A 27,952-nucleotide genomic window follows, 5' to 3' on the forward strand; every position below is an offset into this window, starting at 1 on the left:
CTTGGGTGCAGAGGTCCGGGTTGGTTGAGGCATTGAGTCCTCGGATCGCCACAGCTGAAGCCTGCGAGGGACTAGGAGGAGAGTGTAAGTAGACTAAATCCAGGGACAGGAGCGGTGGTGAGCGAGTCGCGGGCTTCATTCGCTGAGGCCGGTGCCTTGCGCCTCTAGAACCACTGGCGCCGGCTCCCGGCCGCTTCCAGCGGCGGGCTCCCAGCTCCTGGGACCCGGACTTATTCTCCGCGTCCCCGGGCTCCGAGCTGCTCTTCATCGAGCTGCGGTTCAGAAAGTTTAATGAAAAGCCTTGGCCCTAACCCTGTGGACACATCTTCGTATCTGCTTTCTTCCTCCCTTACCCACCTGCGAGCTCACCACCGGCCGGGGGACCCTTTCAATCACCTGTTAGCAGCGTTTGATGAAGATAACTTGTTTCTTGAAACTCCTCTCCACGGGGCATTACTCTTTTCTGGTTCTCTTCCCGTCGTCCTTCTCTGTCCCATCCCTGATAATGGTTCCTTATCTGTCCTGTTTTTCGAACTAGAAAACCAGGAATCATTCTTGGTTCTTCATTTCCACTCACTGCACTGTATTTAATTTTTTTCTTTCGCCAGAATTACTGTAGTTGCCCCTTGCCCTACACTGGCTTCCCTACTATAATCCTTCCGTAGAGTTATTCTAAAATACATATTTATCTCTGTTCTTTCCTTAAACTTTTTAGTAACCATATTGCTGACAGAATCAAATCCTAATTGTTAAGTACATCATCATTCAGGATCTCTTACAGTCTGTCCCAATCCATTTTACCTTTTAATCTTGCTTTAATATCTGACCATACCATACTATACTGGCTGCTTCCTCAAACATGCCATGCACTTTGACAGCTCTGTACTTTTGTACGTGCAGTACCATCTGTCTAGAATGCTTACTGCTCCTCTGTTTTACCACCTATCAAAACCCAAATCATAAATCTTTGTCTTCTCAGACTCCCGCAGGTGAATTGATACCGCTGTGTTCCCAACGCGTTTGAAACATTTCTTCTGCAGTATTTATTAGGTTGTATTATTTGTTTATGTATCTGTCTCTCCTGCCAATTTGAACCTGGGTCTGGAATCATGTCTTATTCATCTCTGGAAAACAGTCTAATGCTTGGCACTTAGCAAGCATTATTTATATATACATATGTATGCTTATAGAAATGGAATAGTTCTAAAGAATTCACCGTTAAGAGTTCTTCATCTTTTAAAATCAAAGAATTTTGGAGCCAGAAGGAACTTTGTGCATTAGCTTAAAGACCCCTGACCTGTTTTGAATATGAGAAACCCTACACTTATGCAATTGTACTTTTAGTAATTGTTGATTGAAATTATATGTGACAGAAAACTACTACGCTTTTAAATGAGTTTGTATTTTATTTTTATAATACTGTTTATGTTAGAAAAATGGAGCAGAGATGTTTTAGACTACAGACAGTGCTTCGAGTATATGCATTCAGGCAACTCTTCCACTGACTCCTTAGCCTGTAGGTTAGAAATAACTGGTTTAGATACGGTTAGTTTTCCTGAATTGTCATAATTGTTTGAATATGAAACTTAAATTCAGCCACAATTCTAAGGGAACGTGTATTTAAAAAAAAAAAAAAAATCCTCCAGCGCCGTTACTTCCAAAGCCTTTCTTCCAACTTTAAAAATTAATTTTCTTCAGAACGTGTACAGTTCCAAACATGTGTTCATTCCACTATTTTCAAGGACAGTGAAAATTTTCTTTGCTTTCAGATACAATGATATGCCTGTATCAATGCGTATTTTATATGTAATTTGTATGCATTGTTTCTTTCTTACGATTATAAGTTTCTATGAAAACCATAACTATACTTTTAATTTTTTTATTTTCATATGTGTCAGTTCATACTATATACTAATTAATATTAGAGACGAATAACCTGAACATGAAAAAAATTTAAACTAGATTGTTGACATTTAAAGACACATCTAGGGTATATCAGTAGTCAGAATATTTCTTTGTATTCCTGTAGTGGTGGGAGTAGTTTACTTGCAGTTACAGGAAATAGAAGAGTTTCCAGTCTGTAAACATTCATTGATCTTATAATTAATGTAATGCCTAATTAAAATGATTGCTAGGCTTTTATTATCTGGAAAACATTCGAAATTTTTTTTATTCTTTAAAAATTCTCTTATATTTCATACATATTCCCATTTATTTTCTGTGGTTGGCTTAAAAATTTTGACTTGAATTTCCTTAAATTTTTCTTAACCAAAAAACAGCTGGCAATTGCTGTCTTGGGTGGGTGGTGGTTTCTCTTTTATCAGCAGCAGAATGTTCTAAACCTTCTGCCAGGAGTCTGACTGCAAAAGTCTTTGGGTGGTAAAGTGGGCGAGAATATGACTAATGCAGAAAAGAAAAAGTTTTTTTTAAAACTTGGTTAAAAAAAAATTCACCTGTAATTTGAAACTACCTATAGAAAATAATGTAAGTAAGTGTATTGTGGCTAGTCAAGATAGGCACTATAAAAATAGGTTGAAAAGTTTAGAATATTCCTTTTTTACTGAAGTCTGTTTTTAAAATTTGAAACTTGTTAGAGAGTTTGGAAAACAGTCTTCCTCCTACTCTACTTCCGGGCCAAAAAGGAGGGGAAGCACAATTGTCTTCAAAAAAGATGATGAAGTAAATGCATATTATAAAATATTCAAACTTTTGTGTGGTTTCACATACAGGAAATGAACATGCAAGCTCTTAGAAACTGTTGTCACTGTTTTTCTGAAGTGCTAATAAAATTAGACTTTGAGCTATCTGCTGTTTATAATTGTTTTTCCTGAATAGATAGGTTTTTGTAGTTAACAGAATTTTAAATGTAGCTCATTTTGTATTTCATTATGCAGTCTGGAGAAGAGAGAGTGGTTTTCAAAAAGTGAATGTTAATTATGATTTTAAAAAACCCATCCGTAACATTCATTGATCTTATAATTAACTGTGACACCTAATTAAAATGGTTGCTAGGCTTTTATGTCTGGAAAACATTTGAAATTTTTTTATTCTTTAAAATTTCATATGCATTCCCATTTCTTTTCTATGGCTGACTCAAAAAATTTTTCATAATGTCTGTCATGTTCCGTTTGTGGGGTAGGGTGAGGGAATTTGCTTTTTTTCCCCCCCCACCTAATGAGATTGAGAGGGTTTCTATATAGGTAAAAAGCAAACAGGACCCTGGGAATTCAACTTGGCTCAAGAGTAGAACACTGGACTGGGGATCAAAAGTTCTATTTTTGGTACTAGTTTGGCTCTTTTCTTGCTTTGTGGTGCTATCATTTGGCTTTTTAGATTTGGAATCCATGTGTCTATATCTTCATTGGTAAAATGGGTATAAAACTTGTTCTCTTGCCCAAATGACAGTGTAAGTTAGTGTTGCTCAGATTCAGAAAGCTACCAACAGTTTGAATTCATTGAAATTATTACCTAGCAGTTTGAGTTTCCTCTGGGGTATTCTAGAGATCCCTTTGGTTAGAATTAGGTTAGAGAGAAGGCAAAGAATAGGTGAAGCAAGTTTGAAGAATAGTGACTTATCCATATTAGATAGTAGATAGTGAGAGTTTATTTTATAGCGGTTAAATTTGAGGCAATGTGGTATTGATACAGAAATAGTCATTTTAGTAGGCAGGTTCATCATGGTTTTCATCAGGTTTCATCTGCATTTCTCTAATGGCTAATGATGTTGAACATCTTTTCGTGTTTCTTATCATCCATACCTTTTTGGTTTACTGGTATTTTGTTCATTTTTATTTGGATTATGTTCTTATTGTTTTGAGAGGTTTTTATGTATTCTAGATGCAAATCCTTTGCTGGGTAAGTGATTTGAAAATGTTTTCTCCCAGTTGTATCTTGTCTTTTCAAACTCTCTAAACAGTGTCTTCCCCAAAGCAAAAGTTTGTGATTTTGATGAGGTACAGTTTATCAAATTTTTCTTTTATGAATTATGCTTTTAGTATCATGTTTACAAAAACCATTGCCTAACCCTAGGTCACAAAGATTTTCTCTTATTTTTTTCCTAGAAGTGTTACTGCTTTTAATTTTACATTTAGACTTATGGTCAATTTTGAGTTAATTTTTGCATAAAGTGTAAGAATTATGTTGGGGTTAAACTTTTGGCATATAGATATCCAGTTCTTCCAACAACATTTGTTGAACAAATCTCCTTTGACTTGCCTTTGCACCTTTTTCAAAAATCAGTTGGCTATTTTTCTATGGCCCTGTTTCTAAACCTATTCTGTCTCTATCAGCTCTATGCCATCTTGACTGCAGTAGCTTTATAGTAAGTCTTAAACTTTGATAGTGTGAAAACAAATAGTTTCTCCAACTTTATTTGTTTTCATAGTTGTTTTGTTGTTATCCAGTTTCTTTGCGTTTCCATAGAAATTTCAGAATTAGCTTGCCACTTTCTCTAAAAAGTCTTGATTGGAAATTGTACTGTCTGTAGAACAGTTATAGAAAACTTGACATCTCAGCCAGGTGTGGTGGCTCATGCCTCTACCCTAATCCAGGCACTTTGGGAGGTCGAAGCGGAGGATCACTTGAGGTCAGGAGTTCGAGTCCAGTCTGGCCAACATGGCAAAACTCTGTCTCTACTAAAAATACAAAAATTAGCTGGACATGGTGGCACATGCCTGTAATCCCAACTACTCAGGAGGCTGAGGCAAGAAAATTGCTTGAACCTGGGAGCTGGAGGTTGCGAGGCAAGATCGCATCACTGCATTCCAGCAGCCTGGGCAACAGAGTAAGACTGTCTCAAAAAAAAGAAAAAAGAAACATCTAGAAGACTATATGTTGAGTCTTCTAGTCCATGAACACAGTATGTTTAATTTATTTAGATCCTCTTTAGTTTCTTTCATTAGCATTTTGTAGTTATCAGCAAACAGGTTTTGCATATGTTTTAATTTATGTCCAAGAATCTCAGGGGTTTTTTTTTTTCCTTGTTTTTTTTTTTTTTCCCTATTATAATATAGAAAAACAGTTGATTCTTGTGCTTGTATCCTGTGACATTGCTGAAATGATGTATTAGTTTTGGGTTTGTTTTTTTTTTTTAATTCTTTGGGGTTTTCTACACAGACAACAACGTTGGCTGTGAAAAGGGGCAGTGTTATTTCTTCATTTCCAAGCTATGCTTTTTCCCCTCCTTCCTAGCCTTATTAGTCCTTCCTAGGACTAATATATTGAACAAGACTGGTGATAGAAGACATCCTTCCCTTGTTCCTAATTTTATTGGGAAAGCAGTCACTCTTTGATTATGAAGTGTGATGTTTGCTATTTTCTGAAAATGCCCTTTCTCAGTTTAAAAAAAATCATCCTCTAGTCCTAGCTTGCAAAAAATGTGTTTTATGAAAGGATGCTGAATTTTTTTATAATATTCCATTTGGTATGCCTAAGTGGTTTTCTTTTTCTGTGGATTACACTGATTTTTGAAAACTGAGACAGCCTTGAATTTGGAATAAACTCCAATTAGTCATGGTATATTACTCTAAATATATGTTGCCGAATTTGAGTTACTAATATTGTCTTATGGGTTTTTCGTTTATGTTAATGAAGAATATTAGTCCGTGGTTTTCTTGTATTATCTTTGGTTTTGGTATCTCGTAAAATGATGATACTGCCATCATTTTACGAGTTTAAATGTACAAGTATTTTCTTCTACTTTTTTTTTTTTTAAGAGACTGCGTAATATTGGTGTTATTTCTTCTTTAAATGTATGAAAGAATTTGTCCTTGAAGCCATCTGGGTCTGGAGATTTTTTGCAGAAGATTTCTAATTACAAATTCAGTTTCTTAAAGTAGTTATAATAGGACTATTCATAGTTGTGCGTTTCATCTTGTGTGACTTTATGTAGTTTATTTTGAGGAATTTATCCATTTCATTTAAATTATCCAATTCATGTGTGTGAAATTTATTATTGTATTCACTTATCCTTTGAATTGAATTAGAGGTCTGCAGTGTTATCTCTTCTTTCCTGGTATCCCTTCTTTCCATTAGTAATTTATGTCTTCTCTCTTTTTTTTCTTAGTTCATTTTGCAGGAGGTTTTTCCATTTTTATTTTTTTCAAAGAACTGGCTTTTGATTTCATTGGGTTTTCTCTGTTGCTTTCCTGTTTTCAATTTAACTGATTTCTACTCTTTATTACTGCCTTCTCTTTTCTTAGGGTTTATTTTGCTCTTCTTCTCCAAGTTCCTAAAGGTTGAGGCTTACATAATTGATTAGAGATCTTTCTAATTTTCTAATATAAGCATTTAATGCTATAAATTTGCTTCAAAGTGCAGTTTTACATATATGCCAAAATTTTTGATATTTTGTATTTTCATGTTTATTTAGATCAAAGTATCTTCTAATTTCCAGAGACTTCCTTTTTGACTTACTATATAGAAGTACATTGTTTAACTTCCAAATGTTTGGAGATTTTCTTGTTCTCGCTTAATAATTTAGTTTAATTTCATTATAATCAGAGAGCGTAATTTGTACTGGTCAGGTGTGGTGGCTCATGCCTGTAATCTAAGCACCTGGGGAGGCCGAGGTGAGTGGATCACCAAAGTCAGGTGTTCAAGACCAGTTTGGCCAACTGGTGAAACCCCGTCTCTACTAAAAATACAAAAATTAGCTGAGCCTGGTGATGAACTCCTGTAATCCCAGCTACTTGGGAGGCTGAGGCAGGAGAACCGCTTGAACCTGGGAGGCAGAGGTTGCAGTGAGCCAAGATGATGCCATTGCACTCCAGCCTGGGTGACAAAAGCGAAACTCCATCTCAAAAAAAAAGCATAATTTGTATGATTACAGTTCTTTTAAATTTGTTAAGGTTTGTTTTGTGACCCATAATACAGTCGGTCCTTGTGAATGTCTTGTGCCCTTAAAAAGAATGTGTACTCTGTTGTTGTTTGTTGGTTATAGCATTTCATAAATATCAATTCAAGCCAGTTACTTGTTGGTGTTTATTTTGCCTCTATTCTTGCTGATTTTTGCCAGTTACTGAGGAAGGAGTGTTTAATTTTTCAGCAGTAAGGGTGGATATGCCTGTTTATCTTTTCAGTTAGTGCTTTGTATTTTGAAGCTCTTTAATTATAGTTGTATATACTTTTAAGATTCTTATGTCTTCTTGGTGAATTGGGCTTTTTATCATTATGTAATGTTCCTCTCTCCCTGGTAATTTTCTTTTCTCTGAAGTTCACTTAATCTGACATTTATTTTTTGAGGCAGAGTCTTACTCTGTTGCCCAGGCCAGAGTGTAGTATCATGATCATGGCTCACTGCAGCCTCAACCTCCTGGGCTTAGGTGATCCTCCTACCTCCACCTCCCAGCTAGCTGCGAGTGCTGGTGTCCACCACCACACTCAGTTAATTTTTTGTATTCTTAGTAGAGATGAGGTTTCGCCATGTTTCCCAGGCTGTTCTGGAACCCCTGGGTTCATGATCTGCCAGCCTCAGCCTTCCAAAGTGCTGGGATTATATGGGTGTGGGCCACTGCTCCTGGCCTTGTCTGATATTATGTAGCCACTCTAGCTCTTTACTTAAATATAACATCTTTATTAAGATATGTAATTCACATACTGTACTGCTCATCTATTTAAAGCGTACACTTTTAGGATTTTCAGTATATTCAGAGTTGTGTAACCATCACCAAAATCAATTTTAGAACACTTTTTGCCTGCAAAAAGAAACCATATGTTCATTAACAGTCACTTCTCATTCCTCCTGCCTTTTCCTCATTCCCCAGCCCTAGACATCCACTAATCTACTTTCAGCCTTTGTGGATTTGCCTCTTCTGGACATTTTATATAAATGGTGTCATACATTGTCTTTGTGACTGAACTCTTTGACTTAGCATAATTTCTTCAATTTTCATCCATGTTGTAGCATGTGTCAGGACATCATTCCTTCTACTTTTGTTGTTTGCCAAATATTCCACTGTATGAACACATCATATTTGTTTATTTATCAGTTGGTGGAAATTTGGGTTAATCCTACTTTTGGGCCATTATGACTAATAATGCTGTGAACATTTATGTAGTTTTTTGCGTTGACATACTTTCATTTTCTTGGTATATATCTAGGAGTGGAATTGTTGGATCACATGTTTAACCTTTTGAGGAATTGCCAGACTGTTTTCTATAGTGGCTATACCATTTCACATTCTTCGTATCCTAGCCAACACCTACTATCTTTTGTATTATAGCCATCCTGCTAGGCGTATCTCACTGTGGTTTTGAATTGCATTTCACTGATGGCTAGTTATGTTGACCATGTTTTCATGTTCTTATTAGCCCCCGGCTTTCTTTTGACTAGTATTTGTATAGTATATCCTCTTTTTCATCCTTTTAACTTTTTTTTTTTTTTAAATTGAGACAGGGTCTCACTCTGTGGCCCAAGCAGTAATTCAGGGTTCACTGTAGCCTCACCCTTACAAGTAGCTGGGACTACAGGCATATGTCACCATACCCAGTTAATTTTTTAATTTTTTGTGGTGACTGGGTTTTGCCATGTTGCCCAGGCTGATCTGGAATTCCTGAGCTTAAGCCATCTTCCCATCTCGGCCTCCCAAAGTGCTGGGATTCATGAACCACTACGCCTGGCCCATCCTTTTACTTTAACCTACCCGTATTATATTTAAAGTGGATTTCATATAAATAATGCATAGTTGGATACTCTTTTTAAATTATGATAATCTATCTCAATTCATGTGTCAAGGACGTTCATATTTAGTGAAATTATTAATGTTTGGATTTAGTACTGCTGTCTTAGCATTTGTTTTCCTTTTGTTCCTTTGATATTCCTTTGTTTTGCCTTTTCTCTGTCTTTTGGGTTATGGAACACTTTTTAGTTCATTTTAATCTATTGTGGTTTTGACTGTTACCTCTGTACAGTTATTTTAGGGATCTCTTAGGAATTACAATGTATGTACATTTTTAAGTCTACTTAAAATTGATATTTTTACAACTTCAAGTGAAATGTAGAAATCTGATCACTATATAGGCCCTTTTAGCCTCCTCCTGTCTTGTCATAGTTATGTATTTCCCTACATAAATAAAAAATCTCATTAGATAAATATTATAATTCTTGTTTTTAAACATTAGACATTTAAAAGAACTAAGAGGAAAATATTTACCCAGATATTTACAATTTCTGTCACTTTTCCTTCATTCCTGATGTTCTAAGTTTTCTTCTAATAACACTTTGCTTCTATCTGAAGAGTGTTCTTTATAATAAGACTACTGGAAATTCTTTCTCTTCAGCTGAGAGTGATTTTTATTTCACCTTCATATATGAAACATGTTTTTGCTGGATATAGAATTTTGAGTTGACAGGTCTGTTCTTTCAGCATTTTGAAAGTGTTGTTCCACTTTTTACTGGCCTTCATTTCTGATGGGAAACCAAATTGTTCTCTGAGTAATGCGTCATTTTTCTCTGGCTTCTTTCAAGATTTTTCTCTTTGTTTTTAGTTTTCAGAAATGTGATTACAATGTGTCTGGACTTAGATCTTGTTGGAAACTCCTGCTTGTGGTTCCCTGGAGACTGGAAATGATGAAGACAAGGTTTCTTAGAAAGAAGCAAAGTATTACATCATCAAAATGTATAAGTTTCAACCGTTGCAGTTAAATATGTTTTTATAGTATTGGATGACAAATTAGAATGCCCTTGGGAAAATAAAATAGAGTATTTTAGTCATTGTGAATATTGTGTCTTTTCAATAAGGGACTCTTCTAAGGTATTCATAACATAAATATACTATTACTAGTATATTTAAGAATATTGCCCAGCATAGTAGCATGCGCCTGTAGTCGCAGCTACTAGGGAGACTAAAGTGGAGGATCTTTGGAGTCCAGGAGTTCCAGCCCAGGTGACAGCAAGACCTCATCTCTAAAAACAATTACAATTAAAATAGTAATAATAGTACATACTCCTAAACTATATAGAGAGGCAGGTCTTCATAGAGATGTTCAGAAAGTTGTTCAGGAATGGCTTTAGTCTAGTCCTTGCTTCACCATTACAGGTTTTCTTTTTTTTCTTTTCTTCTTCTTTTTTTTTTTTTTTTTTTTTTTGAGACCGAGTTTTGTTCTTGTTGCCTAGGCTGGAGTACAGTGGTGTGATTTTGGCTCACTGCATCCTTCCCCTCCCAGGTACAAGCGATTCTCCTGTCTCAGCCTCCCAAGTAGCCCAGATTACAGGCATGCACCACCACACCTGGCTAATTTTTTTGTATTTAGTAGAGATGGAGTTTCACCATGGTCATCAGGCTGGTCCTGAACTCTTGACCTCAGGTGATCCACCTGCCTCAGCCTCCCATAGTGCTGGGATTACAGACGTATGCCACTGTGCCTGGCCTACAGTTTTTCCAGATTAATTTATTTACAAATGAGGCATAACTGACCAGTGTCCTATGCTATCCAAGGTAAGTTTTTCCATCTATATTTAATATCATGGCCATTTTTTTCTACTTAAATGAAATGTTTCATGGAGTAGTGTCTGAGGTTTTATGTGGTGCTATCAAGTAGCCACTCTGGTTGTGTCAGTTTTTATCTTCATGGATCTTACAACTTGGTGGTCATATGGTTCTTTTGAAATTTGACAGGCCAAATTTGGTGTATCTGTCATGGAATCTTTGAATTTCTTGACGAATTTATTTTATAGTTTTATATGAGTCCTTTGCATAAGGACGTTTAGTCAAAGCATCCTATTTATAGTAATTAACTTTAAGGGATTTCTATGGTATCTGCAATATTGTTTCTCCCTTTATGATAGCAGTTATATTAGGCAGCTACCATCAAGCCATGAAGGAGTTAATGTACTCGTTGTTTTTAAAGGATATCTGAGGAACCTCTTTTCTTTGCAACATTTCAGAGAAGTGGATTATTCTAAAAGCGTACCAGCTATAAGTATATGTATTTACTTTTATTTTAATAAGTTGTTCTATCTTAGAGGACTAGTTAAGTCATTTGATCAATCTGACTTCCTGTAAAAAATTGAATTTTATCAGAGTGACTAAAGTACGTATTGCATATCAAGCCTGATATTACTGATTTTTGTTTTTAAGATAAACCCGTTAACAAACAATAAAGTCAGGATTTAGTACTAGAAAATTCAAAAGTTTTGTTTTAGGCTTGAATAATTCCTGTCTTATGGAATCAGAATCATGAGATTTCCCCTGCAATAGGTAAAGGTTGCTGGATTAATACTGTTATTCCAATGGATGGTAATATGAAAAAGAGAGCATAACAATGTTTCATAATTACCATAATTACTGAAATGATAGAAAATTTGGATGGTTTCCTTTAACAATAGTGGTTTACTGTGCATGTGACATGAGGTTTAAAGGCCTAATATAACCTCTGAAGATGCTGTGATCAGTTCGGTTGAGGTTTATAATTGCTTTGAGGCAAGCTAAACCATAGCTGCTGAATTAAGGTATACAGTTTCTTTTTTTTGTTTGTTTTAGATGGAGTCTCACTCTGTTGCCCAGGCTGGAGTGCAGTGGCACAATGGCTCACTGCAACCTCCGCCACCCAGGTTTAAGTGATTCTCCTGCCTCAGCCTCCTAAATAGCTGGGATTACAGGCATCCACCACGCACAGCTTGCTTGCTTGCTTGCTTGCTTGCTGATTGATTGACTGATTGTTTGAGACAGAGTCTCACTCTGTTGTCCAGGTTGTAGTTCAGTGGTGTGATCTTGGCTCACTGCAACCTCCACCTCCCAGGTTCAAGCGATTCTGCTGACTCAGCCTCCTGAATAGCTGGGATTACAGGCACCCACCATCACGCCTGTCTAATTTTTGTATTTTTAGTAGAGATGGTGTTTCACCATATTGGCCAGGCTGGTCTTGAACTCCTGACTTCAAGTGATGTGCCCTCCTCAGCCTTCCAAAGTGCTGGAATTACATGCATGAGCCACTGCACCCACCCTAAGGTATATGATATAATAGGCAATGGGGTTTTGATGCCATGTTGTTAATACTACCAGAACACAGTACACTATTGTTGTACTCCAAAAAGCGTTGTTTATGTAGGAAGACTGTCTAGACTGAGGGCTATCTAGCTATCTGATCATACATAGGACCTTATTGCATTTCATTTGGAAACACATCCTATCTGTTTCATTTGTAAATGTTATGTTTCAGTGCACAAAGAATGATTCTTCTGATAGTGGTCCCAGCAATATCATTTACAGATTAGGACTTTAGAGAGTTCTATTACTTAAGTTCTATTAAACCAAGATAAACTTTATTTTCTCTCAGATCTTTTACAATTTGTTGTAGGATTTCAAATTTGTCTTTTATTACTTTTACCATCTGTTCCAACCTATTATTTTTACTATAAAACAAATTTTGGGGGTTATTTTATTTTTTCTTATTAAAAGTCAGTCCCCGTTTTCGTTTGTCTTTCTTTCTTCTTTTTCTTTTTTCTTTCTTTCTTTCTTTTTTTTTTTTTTTCAGACAGCTTTAAAAGTTTACTCGGAAGGATCTGGTGTTCTATAGTAATGGGAGTTATAGTGATACCCATTTATCCATTTATGTTAACTTTCTTAACAAAATTGTCTATCTACAATTTTAGATAATTTCCTTGGAAATTTAGAGGAAGTACAGGGTATTTATTGTTGGACGCTCATGCCTCTCTCAGAGCTGCATCTTTAGATAGATTTGGGTAGTTGTACTTTGGGTTTTAGCCAGTATCAGACATTGGTTCCTTTAATGGCCCTTTGTCGTATTTTCAAGTATCCTTATCTCCTGAATCTTACAAGGCAAATCTTGTGGTTATTTTTAGAGAGCCAGAAGTTATAGTAATTTCTGGCTTGTTTACTTCTTAAGGCTCTCTGGAAATGTCTGGTCATATGTTGGGTATTTTCTAAATTGATGCTTTAAATTTACTTTAATTAAATATTCTTATTTATGTGTGACCCTATTTATAATAACAGAAGAAAGTCTTCTGAAATTGCCTGATGTGTTTTAGAAAATATTTTATACTGTTGAGTTATTTAAATCTTCTCTTTTCTACCTTATTGCATTGTTTTTTGTTTTTTTGGGGTTTTTTTTGTACTGGAGGGGATAATCGTTAATTGAACTAGTTGGTACAGATCTGTAGTCCAGGGCAGTGGTATATAACAACAAAGTCCTGAATTCTGTGGCAAATTGCCGTCTTACTAAAGTTGATGAAAATCTTTGTTTATAACCTTTGACTTGGATCTACACCAAAGTTTTAATTTAACTTCTGTAAACCTGGCTTCTGGCCTAGTAATTTAGTGTGATTTTATTATTATTATTATTATTATTTTGAGAAAACCCTGAAGAAAGGATGGCTTATATCAGAAGTTTAGGTAAAACTTAGCGGAAAGATAAAAGATTTCAAGGAGGGTAAGTTTCAGAGGAAACAAAGTTTTGAAAGGAGAGTATTTAAAATTATTAAAATTTTTTTTGAGGTTTCTGCATACTAGTTGAAGAAGCTATTTCATGTTTTGTCTCATAATTTTTTCAGCTACTCTTAAACACATTACTTACTGATTTTACCATATCAGAACTTTCTCATAATTACCAGTGTTGTTCCAAGTTAAAGCTTTTTTTTTTTTTTTTTTTGCACTTTACTAAGGAAAATGCAAGAGTTAGAATTATAATGCAACTCTATATAAGAAGCAGAAGTTCTTCCAAGAGGAGGTTGAGACTTTAATGTAGTATGACCCATTGAGACCACTTTGGCTGGTCAGCAGCGTTTGTGAACAGTGTCTCAAGTCACCTGACCAAGCAGAGGTCAGAGGTCAGGAAGTGTTCTTACAGTCAAAGATCTGACAGTCATTGACCCTAGAATACAGGCCAGTGAACAAATGATCTTTCTCAAAAGTGACAAGATAGGGAATGTCCTCATAAAGGGCATGATTTCTGTGTAACATTATATCCGTTGGACTTTTGAACTAACTATATTCATGTACGTTTTTCCCACTGTAAATTCAGAGTGTTTTAAATACATTCTAGTTATATCTGCAAATATTTTAAATATGTTTTAATTTTTTTGTAATATTATAAATTTACTTTCGAGTTTGTGCTGTTCTAGCAGAAGTAAAATCACAGGTGTTCTTAGATGTTTTTTCCTCCCTTGGCAGTAAATTATACTGTAACAAACATGGCTTAAGGAGCATATCTGTGTTGACATGAAACTAAAATAAGGTGATATGTTGATTTTGAGTCTTGATTTTAATTTTAATTATAGATATTTCTTCAGAAATGAGTTGCACAATTGAGAAGGCACTTGCTGATGCTAAAGCTCTTGTTGAAAGATTAAGAGATCACGACGATGCAGCGGAATCTCTGATTGAGCAAACCACAGCTCTCAACAAGCGAGTAGAAGCCATGAAGCAGGTTTGATTTTTATTTCTTGTTCCTTCCATTTAACAAAAGCAGTCATTGACAGTTATGTATTGCTGGCTAATTAATATCTCATTTTTTTCAATGTTCTCTTAAATTTTAAAGTAGCTTGACTTGTGTGTTTCAGGTTTACTTTAATTTTATCACGTTCAGGTGACATATGTAGGCATATGTTTCTAGATCAAATCTAGACCTAGATTTGATTGCTTATTTTGCTGACAAGAGTTGCACATTTGAGTTTCTAAAATAAATGAATTTGTTAGGTCTAGAAACATTTGACAAAGACCAGATAATACCTTTTACTAATGTTGGTACACATTTTGTTCTGTCTTATATAATGTGGAAATGTTCATATTTTTCTTTATAAAAGTACTTAGGTGATGCTGTTTAACAACAAAATAGCTTTTGAAAATGATGCAAGGTAATATCTGATATATACTCTGTGCAATTATTGTACCCATACTTGCTCCCTTATTTTTTATTCAATGCTGCCAATTAAAGAATAAATAAAAAGAGCTTTCTTCTTGCTATTTTTACTGTTGTATAACAGAATAGGGCCACGGAGTTTAGACACTATTTTAAACCTTCTGATAAAAATTTTCAAGTCATTTAAGAAAATTATAAAGCCAGGCGCAGTGGCTCATGCCTGTAATCCCAGCACTTTGGGAGGCCGAGGCGGGTGGATCACAAGGTCAAGAGATCGAGACCATCGTGGTCAACATGGTGAAACCCCGTCTCTACTAAAAATACAAAAAATTAGCTGGGCATGGTGGGGCGTGCCTGTAATCCCAGCTACTCAGGAGGCTGAGGCAGGAAAATTGCTTGAACCCAGGAGGCAGAGGTTGCGGTGAGCCGAGGTCGCGCCATTCCACTCCAACCTGGGTAACAAGAGCAAAACTCTGTCTCAAAAAAAAGAAAATTATAAAATCTCTGACATTATGGTGGAAATCAGAGGGGGAAAATGTATATTCACAGCCAACTCTCCTCATCTATTTTGTACATGGAAGCAGTTCTGGGACAGTATTTTTTAAAAAGCTACTGGAAATAGTGGAGCAAGTTTACTTACTTGGTTTTACAACTTTGTTGCACTAAACAGATTTACCTGCATCCCTGACCAACTGTCTAGCTAGACTCAGGCACTTCAGTGAACACGTATCTGGTATTGAGTTGTTAAAAAAGGAGTTTGACATCTGAAGTTAAGAACCAGGAGTGTTACAATGAATGTATTACTGTCTCATGAGAATGCCTTGAAAACTAATGAGTGCGATTTTAAAATAAGATTCTCGTTTTCTTTTTTTTTTTTTTTTTGAGACGGAGTTTCACTCTTGTTACCCAGGCTGGAGTGCAATGGCGCGATCTCGGCTCACTGCAACCTCCACCTCCTGGGCTCAGGCAATTCTCCTGCCTCAGCCTCCTAAGTAGCTGGGATTACAGGCACGCGCCACCACACCCAGCTAGTTTTTTGTATTTTTAGTAGAGACGGGGTTTCACCATGTTGACCACGATGGTCTCGATCTCTCGACCTCGTGATCCACCCGCCTCGGCCTCCCAAAGTGCTGGGATTACAGGCTTGAGCCACCGCGCCTGGCCTGATTCTCGTTTTCTTAATGGAAAATCTGTTTGCATTTCTTTTGTACATGTTCTATTATTATTAAGATATTCACATACCATAAAATCTACCTTTATGAAGGATACAGTTCATTGGATTTTAGTACACATTTGCAGGTTATGCAGTATAACCATTATGTGATTCCAGAACATTTCATCATCATAAAACCTTACATCCATCAGTGAGTGGTCTCTCTAGTTTCCCCTTTCCTCAGTCTTTGGCAACTACTAATATTTCTATCTCTATGAATTTGCCTATTCTGGACATTTCGTATGAATGGAATGATAAAATACATGATGTTTTGTGATTGGCTTCTTAACATAGTGTTTTTAAGGTTCATCTATGTTGTAGCATGTGTCACCTACTTCATTCCTGTTTATTGCCAAATAATATAACGTTGTAAGGAAAACAGCACATCAGCTGACAGGCATTTGGATTATTTTACTTTTTTGGATAGTAAGAATATGCTGCTATCAATATTTGTGTACAAGTTTCTGTGCGGACATATGTTTTCAGTTTTCTTGGGTAAATACCTAGAAGTGAAATGGATGGGTCCTACAATAACTTGGTTAAATTTTTTGAGGATTTGCCATGTTGTTCCCCAAAGCAGCGGCACCAAGCTTCTCCAACCTGTGACTTGCTGGCTGCATATGGCCCGGGATGGCTTTGAACGCAGCCCAACACAAATTCACAAACTTTCTTAAAACATTACAAGATTTTTTTTTTTTTAAGCTCATCAACTGTTGTTAGTGTTAGTGTATTTTATGTGCGGCCTGACAGTTCTTCAGTGTGCCCAGGGAAACCAAAAGATTGGACACCCAAGAGCTACATCATTTTACATTCCATCAACAATGTATGGAAGGTTGCAATTTCTTCACATGCTCTCCAACAATTGTTATTGTCTTTTTTATTATAATCATCCTAGTGGATTATATTGAATTGCATACCCATAATGACAAGTTACATTAATCAAGCATCTTTTCATGTGTTTCTTGGCCATTTTTGTCTTCTTTAGATAAATATTTATTCAAATCCTTTGCCACTTTTAAAAATGGGAGTTATTTTTAGTTTATTGTTGAGTTGTAAGAGTTCTTTATATATTCTGGATACTAAGTTCTTATCAGATATTTACGTGTATATTTCAGATATATTTATATATCAGATATGTATTTGCAGATATTTTCATCCCACGTGTTTTGTTCCCCATTAGTATCAGGAAGAAATTCAAGAACTTAATGAAGTTGCAAGACATCGGCCACGGTCCACATTAGTTATGGGAATCCAGCAAGAAAACAGACAAATCAGAGAATTGCAACAAGAAAACAAAGGCAAGATACGTTACTTTTTGACATTGATCCCATTTCTAGTCTCTATTCCTAAATCATATTTATTGCTCTATATCACTCCTTACATACAAACATCTGCCTTGCTTGACATCCTCTTAGATTCTCACTTTCAATATCCAGTTAGCACCACCGTTGTTAGCTATGAAGTAAGTCAGCTTCGTTCTCTGCAGTCCCACTGCATTGGCCCCCAGATTAGATGCTCAGTCTCTTACTCGAAGTATCCAAACTGATCTCCTTGATTCTAGTCTCTCTTCCCTCTTCCAGTGTCTCTTCAAGATAAGCATCAGATTGATATATCAAAAATCAATCTGATCATGTTATTCTTTTGCTTAAGAACTTTATTGTATATGTACTACCTTTTACAAGGACCCTAAAAATCAATTCCCAGCCTTCTTTTTTATCTTCTTCACACAGCTTTATTCACCATAAACTCTTTGCTCTTGCCAAAACAAATCACTTCCTAAATACATCATCTGTTTGCCTGCCTCCCTGCTTAGGATGTCCATTCCTTCACTTTTCAACTGAGGGAACTCACAGGGTACTTCTACAGAGCTTCTACCAATTTCTCCTCACAGACATCTCTTAAATCTATTTGACTGACACTCAACTCTTCACCTACCACATACTTGTTTTCTCTACTAGGCTCTTGAAGTCTGTGGTGGCCCTTTGGTATTCTTAATATAGAGGGAGCCTTGGCTTATATTTAATTGCTATTTAGCAAATCTTTGTTGAAATGATTATCAAAAAACAGGTTTAAAATGGTCATTCAAAAAAAGAATAAGGGACTTCATTTGGTGACCATTATTGTTATATGGCTAGGTTTTTGTGCATTGTGTTTTATTTTTAAAATGTCCTATTTATAAGTCGCTTAGTGGAAGAGAATATTTTATGTACTTTTAACTCAAGTTTGAATAAAATTCAATGTTATTCTTGATAGAATTGCGTACATCCCTGGAAGAACATCAGTCGGCCTTGGAACTTATAATGAGCAAGTATCGAGAACAAATGTTTAGATTGCTAATGGCTAGCAAAAAAGATGATCCAGGTATAATAATGAAGTTAAAAGAGCAGCACTCCAAGGTAATCCATTCTATAAATGTGATATGAAATGAAAAAGAAAGGTGATTGATTATCCTGTGTTCAGATTTTTTTGTAAAAAAATCACAGGTATCTAGTAGTGGCATTTTAACATGATGTTGAATGTTTCATCTTTTTAATTGACATTTTCTCCTTCTTCTAATTTTTCCATTTCTGTTATATATCATTTTCTGTTTGATTTACTCTTATAGCTCTCACTGTTTCTTAGAAACTTTTAATTTGTATGTTGAAAAATAAATTTTATTTTGGATATAAAGGTAAGTCTGTACTATTCAACATTATTTATGTAGGGCTATATGCTTTTAAGAAATACTTTTTTAAAGGCTGGGCATGGTGATTCACGCCTATAATCTCAGCACTTTGGGAGGCCAAGGTAGGAGGATCACTTGAGACCAGAAGTTCGAGACCAGCCTAGGCAACATAGCACGACTCCATCTCTACAAAAAGTAAAAAAGTTAGCCAGGTATGGTAGCACAAACCTGCAGGCCTAGCTTCTCTGGAGGCTGGGGTGGATAGATCACTTCAGCTCAGGAATTTGAGGTTACAGTGAGCTATGATCATGCCCTTGCAGACCCATCTAGACAACTGAGTGAGAACCTGTCTCTAAAAACACACACACACACACACACACACATTTTTTAAGAAATTTTTTTTTCTGATAAATTTGTGTATTGACTTCTCTTGCAAAAACAAAAAATACTGAAAACTTTTTTTTAAATCTGAAAGCAGTGTAATATAGATTTGTTCTTCTTAAGACTATTTTCTGAATGAGGCTAATTCATCCAGACTATAAATGATCTTAATTATTATAATGGAAAAAACATGGGGTTGAGGAGAAGAAGCAACATATTAAAGTTTTGCTCCCCTGCCCCAGTATTGCATACCAATTGACGTCTTTTTTTTTTTTTTTTTTATAAGCAAAGCTGAAGTAGTTATAAATTAGTGTTTTACCTGCCATTCATCCCTTTGTCATTCCATGGCTATTCCCTTTGGTATGTCCCCATATTTTATGGCAACTGCTATGAAAACAAGTAGAATAATCCTTTCTCATTTATATTTAACTGAATTTTAATTGCCGATGTGAAATAAAAATATTAAACTAGATTGTGGAAACTAGGCTATTATCTGTATTACATAATGGTGAGCTGACTGTTAGTTATTAATATTATTTAAGAAATAGTGATAGGAACCTTTTTTCCCCATTTGTTACATTAGAAATGGGAAAGGAGGTATTTTTATAATTATCTATTACTGAAACACATTTTAGATTCTTTAAAATAATTCTTCCGTTTTGGTGCTTTTAGGTGTTTTTAACTTATTAGTAATTATTTCGATTAGAATTAATACCTATGAAATAGCTCTTTTTGTGCCTTTATATATTAGAAAACCTAATGATAGGTACCTCTTATGTCAACCAGTAAAATAATAAATTAATGAATTTGTGTTTAATATTTTCTAATTATACTATTCATCTCCGAAGCAAATGGAAATCCATGGATGTTTTAAGTGGTGATATTTTTAATACAAAATGCAACTATTGTTACTGAGACCATTCTAAAATCATTTAAATTTAAAGGTATAATAATAACTATAATAACTAGGACTTTTCTAAAGACACTAAAAGGAATTGACTTAATATTATTAGTAAGAGAAATGTAATCTTGAGAATTTCCAAAAGGTTTGTATGTTTTATAATGTAAAAAATAAAATGTTAAACATCCAAAGGGAAGAATACCATTGCAAAAGAATACAGCTTGCTGGTCCTATCTGGTAGCAACTATGACAGAAGCAAATGTTTTCTGAAGTACATTAGATTTTACTATTCACCAGAGCTGGTTTATTAATTAGTAAAGTTAAACATTCCCTATGATAGCTGTGAACCATCCTTTTTCATTAAGTAGATTGAATTCTTCATCTAAGTTCAGGTGATCCTTGCCTCCCGTAAAATGACTATTCTGTTACTTGTTATTAATTCTCACTAATACATATTAATGTTTGTGATTTTGATTTTTCCCAAAAAGGAGACACTTCGACTTAATTAAACAAACATTAATACTTGCACTGAGTTAGTTGCGGGTAATAATAAGATGAATGTACAAGCTTGCAGTGTAATGGGAGATACAGACATAAACATAACTATCTACTCTATGGTAGGTTGTGATGAATCTCATAGTAGAGATATGAATTGTTACTGGAATGCTAGAGGGAGCAATATTAATTGTCATAAGGAAAATCTGGAAAGTTATCAGGGAAGGGAAGAAAATCTGTCTCAGTCCAGCCTTGAATTAATTATGGGTAGGTAGGTCAACAAGCAGAAGTGAGTGGGCAGAGAAACTTGTATAATAAAGGCACAAAAAGTATGGGATTCCAGGATGTGTTTAGGTACTAGTGCTCTGATATGCCTAAGCGCAAAAGTAATTTTACAACACATTTAGGTCTGAAGAATAGAATTGCACATAGCAGCATTTTGCATTGGATTAAGAGATCCTTTTGAGACTGTTACAAAACAGAACTTTGCCCTTACGTAGAAGTTTTTGAGAGATCCTTTTGAGACTGTTATGAAACAGAACTTTGCCCTTACCTAGAAGTTTTTGAGTCGGTAGAAAGGTTGAGAGCTCGTTTTACCCAAATACTAATTTTCACGTTGTTTTTGAACAGATACCTTTTTGGAAATCTTAAAAAAGCAAACATTTCAAACAGTTGGCTAACACGCATGAACTAACACTCATTCAGTTTTTAAATTACGGATGATATCCGTATTAACATTATAATGACTCTGTACTACAGATTGACATGGTACATCGTAACAACTCCGAAGGATTCTTCCTTGATGCATCTCGACACATCCTTGAAGCACCTCAACATGGACTGGAGAGAAGGCACTTGGAAGCAAATCAGAATGTACACTAAATAAACAGTCAACTTTTGGGGTGTGGATGGAAGGGGGGTCCATTTTAAAATTTTTTTTACATTGAATTTCCCTCCCAGATTAGATCAGCAAATAAATGAAATTTATTAAAATAATGTTGTGTCTTTAATAGCCATGCTGTTAAGTGTAGAAACTTTAAATCTCTCATTAATTTTTTGTGTATTATATCATGTACAGCTTGTTAGATATTTTCGAGTTTTATAGGTTATTCAGCCCAACTCTTTATTTGCTGTTGGTACCTGTTGCTGTAAAACAGTCATTTTCTTTCTGGACATCAAAGATATTTTCTTGGCATTAATTTTAACCTGATTTCATAAAAATTTTGGTCAAAGTACTAAATGTTTTGATTCAGATTTTGGATAGTTTGTACTCCTTTGATTTTGCAAATAAAAATGTTTTTGTTTATGTATATTTTAGGATTAAGCATAGTAGTGCTCTCTCCATTGTGTCTTAACTATTTTTTTTAACTTACTCGTGGCAGATCTTTATTGAATAAAGAAGGAATACACCTAGACAGGGAGTTAGAAATGAAAGACATTTTAAGACAGTTCAAGGGTTATGCTGGTGACACTTCTTGTCTTCAAGACAGTTTTGAAAGGACAGATCTTGCCTCTTGTGCTCATTAAAAAGTGTGTGATACTTCTCTAAGGATTTTATAGTTAATAAGTGAACCATTACCTTGGCCTATAAAAATGCTGTTCTGTTTGAAGTATTGGGTGTTTTCTCATTATGAGTTTTGTTAGAAGAGACTCTGTACTGAAAAAATCCGTTTTTTCCCCTTCTATTTTAAAGGCAAAGAAATGCTTCCTGTATAGTTTTTAAACTTAGGTCAGTGTGCCATAGGACTGACCAAATAATAAATTGAGAAAGCTGTTGGCATTCAAAATTTTTGCTCATTATCCTTTATTCAGTTTGCTGCTGCAATGATTTGTACTTACTTGCTTTTATATGTTATGCTTCCTTGACAATGGGAGGAATTTTAATGATTAACTTGCGGAATATGACAAATATTTGTCCTGATAGCATTCTTGCTACTCTAATCTACTTCAAAACTGTCCAGTAGAACTTTTCTGAAATGATGGGAATGTTTTTTATCTGTGCTGTCCAGTGTGGAAGCCAGTAGCCACATGTGGCTCTTGAGCACTTGCAGTGTCACTTATGCAGCTGAGGGACTGAATCATTAATTTTTTTTTTTTCTTTTTTTTTGAGATGTACTCTCACTCTGTCACCCAGGCTGGAGTGCAGTGACACGATCTCAGCTCACTTCAACCTCCGCCTCCTGGGTTCAAGTAATTCTCATGCCTCTGCCTCCTGAGTAGCTGAGACTACAGGCGCACACCACCACACCCAACCAATTTTTGTATTTTTAGTAGAGATGGGGTTTCACCATGTTGGCCATGATGGTCTTGATGAATTGTTTATTTTTAAAAATATTTTTATTTTAATTAAGTTTAAATAGCATTGTGTTGGACAGCACAGATTCGTCTTTTATAGTACCTTCTTGCTGAGTACTAGCAGTACTAGGTTTCCCTATTAAAAGGACCTACATTTCTGTTGGTTAAGAGGTTATTAAATGTGGTTTGCCAAAGATACTACTTTATCATTTCTTCCAGCTTAACAACTTCTGTGGGTTTTTGGAGTACTGTTAAATTCTTTTTACAAAAAAGTATATATAATTATTAAAAAGACAGTGTTCATTTGGTTAGTTATTCACTTTTATATTTAAGTCTTGGGTTTAATATAATAAAATCTCTCTCACTTGCCAGTAAATCATGCTCTATAGAAGCTGTTGATTGAGAAAATGATTATTCTCAAGTTTTTGTTGATTTTTAAACCTTTTTTGTCTGTCTCTTTCACTAGACTGTAAGCTCCTTTAGATCAGGGAACATGTCTTAACAGTCTTTGTATTCCTGTTGTTTAGCCCAGTACTGGCACATCATAGGTGTGCAAAAAATAAGAGAATGAGATTGAAAGAATTTATGCTACTTGCTGCGCCTAACAAATGTGGATATCTGTATTATACTGATACTGTATTTTCAATAGTTGGCAAAGGCCATTTAATATTTTAATACTGAAAAGCAGAATTGTGCTCATTTTATCCAATATTTATCTTATACCGTACACTAAATAATAGGTGGATGTAAAGATGTACTTCCTGCTCTCAAAGAGGATCATGATCTAGAAAAGGTTACAGATTGGATTGAGATCAATTTATAGGCCTGAGCAAAACAGAAAAGATTTCTAAATCATTGAAGACTTCAGAGAGGAAAAAAGGTTGAATGTGTTGGCAATTTTTATCTTTCCCATTACTTTGAACAATAGTGTGTGTAAGTGCAAAAAAAAAAAAGTTGCTGATCATTGTGGTGAGAGGAATGTAAAATATGAATACTTTTCTTGCTGCTAGGTTTAATTATATTGTGCTGCTTATCCTAACAAATCTGATTTTAAAAGCACATCCATGGTCAAGCAACTTCATTGTGAATATTTGTTTTATTTATATTAAGTGACAATGTAAGACTATTATATTCATGTTAAGTGATACTGCAGATTTTATTAAAAAAAAAAAAGAGAGGATCCAGAAATAAAAATAATAAAGTATTTTGCTAATTTCCAACTCCCATCCTTCTTTTTCAGGAACTGCAAGCACATGTTGACCAGATAACTGAAATGGCAGCAGTAATGAGGAAAGCCATTGAAATTGATGAGCAACAGGGTTGCAAGGAACAAGAACGAATATTTCAACTTGAAGTAAGTTTTATATTGTAAATGTAGGTGAAAACTGTCCATGCAAAGATTTATGTCAGAAAATATATGTCATTTTTAGATGTGTGTATGTATGTGTGTGTGTGTATATATATATTATACACACACACATACATACACACATACCACTTTTCTGGAGTACTGATAGTGTTCTCCTGGATGTGTGTGTGTATGTGTGTGTGTGTGTGTGTGTATATATATATATACACACACACACACACACATACATACACACATACCACTTTTCTGGAGTACTGATAGTGTTCTCCTGGATGCTGTTTATATGGGCATATTATGCAAGACCATTTATATGGTAATGCAAGAATCTAGGATCATTAGTAACTTACAGTATACCAGTAATTTAGAAAATTGAGGTTTGATCCTATATTGCTTATCTTATGAAGTGAATGTACTCTTCAGTTCAGTAATTTTTAAAATTTTGTTTATTCTATTACAGGGAAATTTTTTTGATACAGGGAAATTTTTTTTAAACCACAGATATTTAGGAGCACTCATTTTTCTGGGGACTCTCAAAGCCTTTGTCTCATCCTCCTTTGTTTTGTGATGGTGAAAGTGCAAGTCACTGAATAACTGATATCAGTACAATAGACTTTTATACTTTAAGAACTTCATTTTGAAATCATGGTGGGGAATCTGCTTTAGACTACAGGTATTGATCGACTTACAACCTATGCAACTTACGACCATTTGACTTTACAACCACAATCGCTAGCCATGACTGCTCTGTGTCTGGCAGCGCAAACGTTGCCCAGCTGGGCGTACGACAGTGCGGACCAGCTTCCGGCAGCACTACCATCTCCGCGTGCACCATTTCAACTGTACATATAGCCTACTCAACTTAAGACCAAATCGTGTTACGACCGGTCTGTCGGAACCAATCGTGGTTGTAAGTCGAGCACTCGCTGTACTAAAATTTAGAAAGTGAGACTAAAGACAAAGTGGTAGAGAATAAATTATGAAAGGTTATTGTTAAATGTCTACAAATTTTTTTTACAATAACCAAAAGGGGAGTGGAAAGCAAAGTTATTTACCAGTGTCAGATTTGGTTACTTACATTCCTTCTTGACAAATATCATCAGCTATCCCAACCCTGCTGCTCCCGAATTCCAGTGAGAGAAACTTGTCCTTCATTCTGTGCTATCATGAAAAGTAATAAAAGTACTAAAGAGTGTTAAGAGATTGTAGCCTATTCACTGGCTTTATGAGTTTATGTAAATATAAATCTAGGTGTTATTTTCATCTGTAATGTGATTATAAAATAAGGCCATTTCTGAGTTTGTATTTACAATTATAGCTGCTTGAGTAAGAAGGCTTTGCAGTTGTGTAAGATGTTGAACACAATTCCTAGGTGTTTAAGTGTTTTTTAGATTCAAATTGCCAACTGCATACATCATTGAGTACATTAATGCCAATTACAAAACTTGTTATACCTTCATATGTTTAGTTTTTCCTAACGTATGTTTGTGCTGTTCAGCTACCTCGTAGATGGCGACTGCATCTTTGTTTTTGTTTGCCTTCTTACAGCAAGAAAACAAAGGCTTAAGAGAGATCCTTCAAATAACTCGAGAATCATTTTTGAACCTAAGGAAAGATGATGCGTCGGAAAGTACTTCTTTGTCAGCATTAGTGACCAGCAGTGACTTGAGTCTGAGGAAGAGCTGAAGAGCTTCTGAGTCTGTGAGCTTCTTACATGGCTCCAAATGGTCAAATAAGTGAATGAATGAATGAATGAATGAATGAACAGAAAATTCAGTCCTTTATTTTTTTCTCTATAAATATGTATAGTGCACTGGCTATGAGATAGCAACAATGCATAGTTAATGGTCATAGACTTTATTCCAAAACATAATTGGAAAATAGAAACTGAGCCATTGCCAACTGGTATAAAGAAATGAAAGGTTTTCACAGTGACTACTGAATATATCAAGAGCTTTTGGCAGTGGTGCTGGCTTTCTGGGTGATTAATAAGGTAAGCTTGAATATTCCCAATAAATGTTTGAGAATTCATAAAATTATACCCATCTAAAAATATACATTTTGGCCACTCTATTGTGAACTGAAGATTTGTATGCTAAATTTCATCCTTCCAATTTGGCATCAAAGTTAATACAAAGTTCATGTGCCATGAGACTTCAGCTTTATTGATTGCCTACTTTCACATTTACTTAAATTTTTGTGAAAGAAGTTTTAAAGGCTATAGGAATGAATGTGTTATATGTACCATCAACAAAAGAGATAATTTTAGCAAACTACCATAACTGATACTTAGCTAACAATTGTCCATAGCTTGTTGAAGTATAAGAAATATCATTTCAGGAATGAAAAAGAAGGAATACTACTTTCTAAGAAAGAAGATCTTATAATAGACATATTTAGTAGGTTAAACTACTCCTTTGAAAGAATAAGTTTTGGTTCGAAGTCAGTAATGAAGATAAAATTTGTTTTTCTCTTCTCTGGCTGATTTTTAAGGATACTATGTAGTTCATTTAGTTAACAGAATTGAAATGTTTGCTATAGCAAGAAAGGTATGGTAATTTCAAAAGTGAATTGGGAATTCTTCTGGCTCATAAAACCCTTTTTTTTTCCTTAAGTATTCTTGAGATACGAAAAGAAAGTGAATTAAAATTTAAAAAAAATATATCTGGATCTGTTTTTAGGCTCCATCTGATCTTCATAATCTGTAAGATTTTTCAGCTGAAAGTGGGAGTGGGGTGGGGTAATCTGTGGATTTAGAAGTATTTGTTTTCTGTTGTCTTTTAAAATGTCAAATATATAGTATGTGAATTTTTTAAAAGCCACCAGATACAGACATGTGCTTTAACATTAGTTGAAACCTAAATTTTCTTATGTTGTGGTGACTGTAGTAAAAAGGGATGAGTATCAAACATGATTAAATATATTGTACTCATTTATATTTAATACATATTAAAATTAAGACAAATAGGAAATTCTACTTTGAGTATGTAATTTGTTAAGTATTACTTTATGTGGTAATTGTATGTATAATTTCATATACTGGTAAAATTCAAAACTACTCTACACTTCAGAAAATTTTTCTATCAAGTTTGGTGTGAGTGGGGTGGATGAGGCTAATTGAATAGAAAAGGGCTGATGACTCAAACATTGCATAGATTTCTTTCCTCAGTCAGAGGCCTTATTTGATATTTTATAAATAAATGACAGTTTTTATTTTTAAATTTTTTTATTGTTTTTGGTAAAGTATCCCTTTATTTAATGACACATTCATTCAGATACTTTTTATCCCTAGTAAGAAAAGAAATAAGCTACACAATTGAGATTAAGTCTGAGGCAATGCATTGAGGCAGCTCTGATATAAAACATGACTTGATAAATAATTATTTTTGTAAACAAGTTGGGTTAACTTATTCTTGGTCTTTTTGCTTGGATATGAATTTAAGGTCTTGATGTTTAAAGACATTTACTTTGTTATTTAGTGACACTTTTCTATCCCTTTTTTGGGGGTGGGGGTTGTTAAACAGAACCTTAAGTTTATGTCTGAGGTATGTGTCACATAGGAACCTATTTTGTTATTAAAGATGAGTGATTAAAATTGTTATGGTCTCCAATTTAATTTGAAAAATGCTTACATTTTTTCTTATATATGGTTAATTTTAAGGTCTTTTGTCTCTTCTTACTACAAAACTACTTAGCAACAACCTCTATCTGTATTCCTTAGGATAGGCAACTTCTTAGTGCAGATCCTGCAGAATTTCTGTCTATAGTGGGTTGAATCTTGTCCCCCAGAAAGTAAGTCTGAGTCCTAACCTGATATAC

The 27,952-nt window shown here is 34.9% G+C and overlaps 1 protein-coding gene across 2 annotated transcripts; it reads left to right on the forward strand.

Annotated features, from left to right (window-relative positions):
- On the forward strand, positions 1-27,732 carry FGFR1OP2 (FGFR1 oncogene partner 2). Of its 2 annotated transcripts, XM_010337328.3 has the most exons (7): positions 1-84; positions 14,237-14,385; positions 17,211-17,328; positions 18,284-18,426; positions 21,232-21,345; positions 24,008-24,121; positions 25,682-27,732. In XM_010337328.3, exons 2-7 carry the CDS (start codon positions 14,251-14,253, stop codon positions 25,817-25,819), a joined length of 762 nt encoding a protein of 253 aa, XP_010335630.1. In that variant the 5' UTR covers positions 1-84; positions 14,237-14,250; the 3' UTR covers positions 25,820-27,732. The 2 variants fall into 2 exon arrangements, with proteins under 2 accessions (XP_010335630.1, XP_010335631.1); XM_010337329.3 differs by lacking the exon at positions 21,232-21,345.
- The last annotated feature ends 220 nt before the right edge of the window (positions 27,733-27,952 follow it).

The sequence above is a fragment of the Saimiri boliviensis genome, chromosome 7 (assembly GCF_048565385.1).
Source record: "Saimiri boliviensis isolate mSaiBol1 chromosome 7, mSaiBol1.pri, whole genome shotgun sequence".
Lineage (NCBI taxonomy): Eukaryota > Metazoa > Chordata > Mammalia > Primates > Cebidae > Saimiri > Saimiri boliviensis.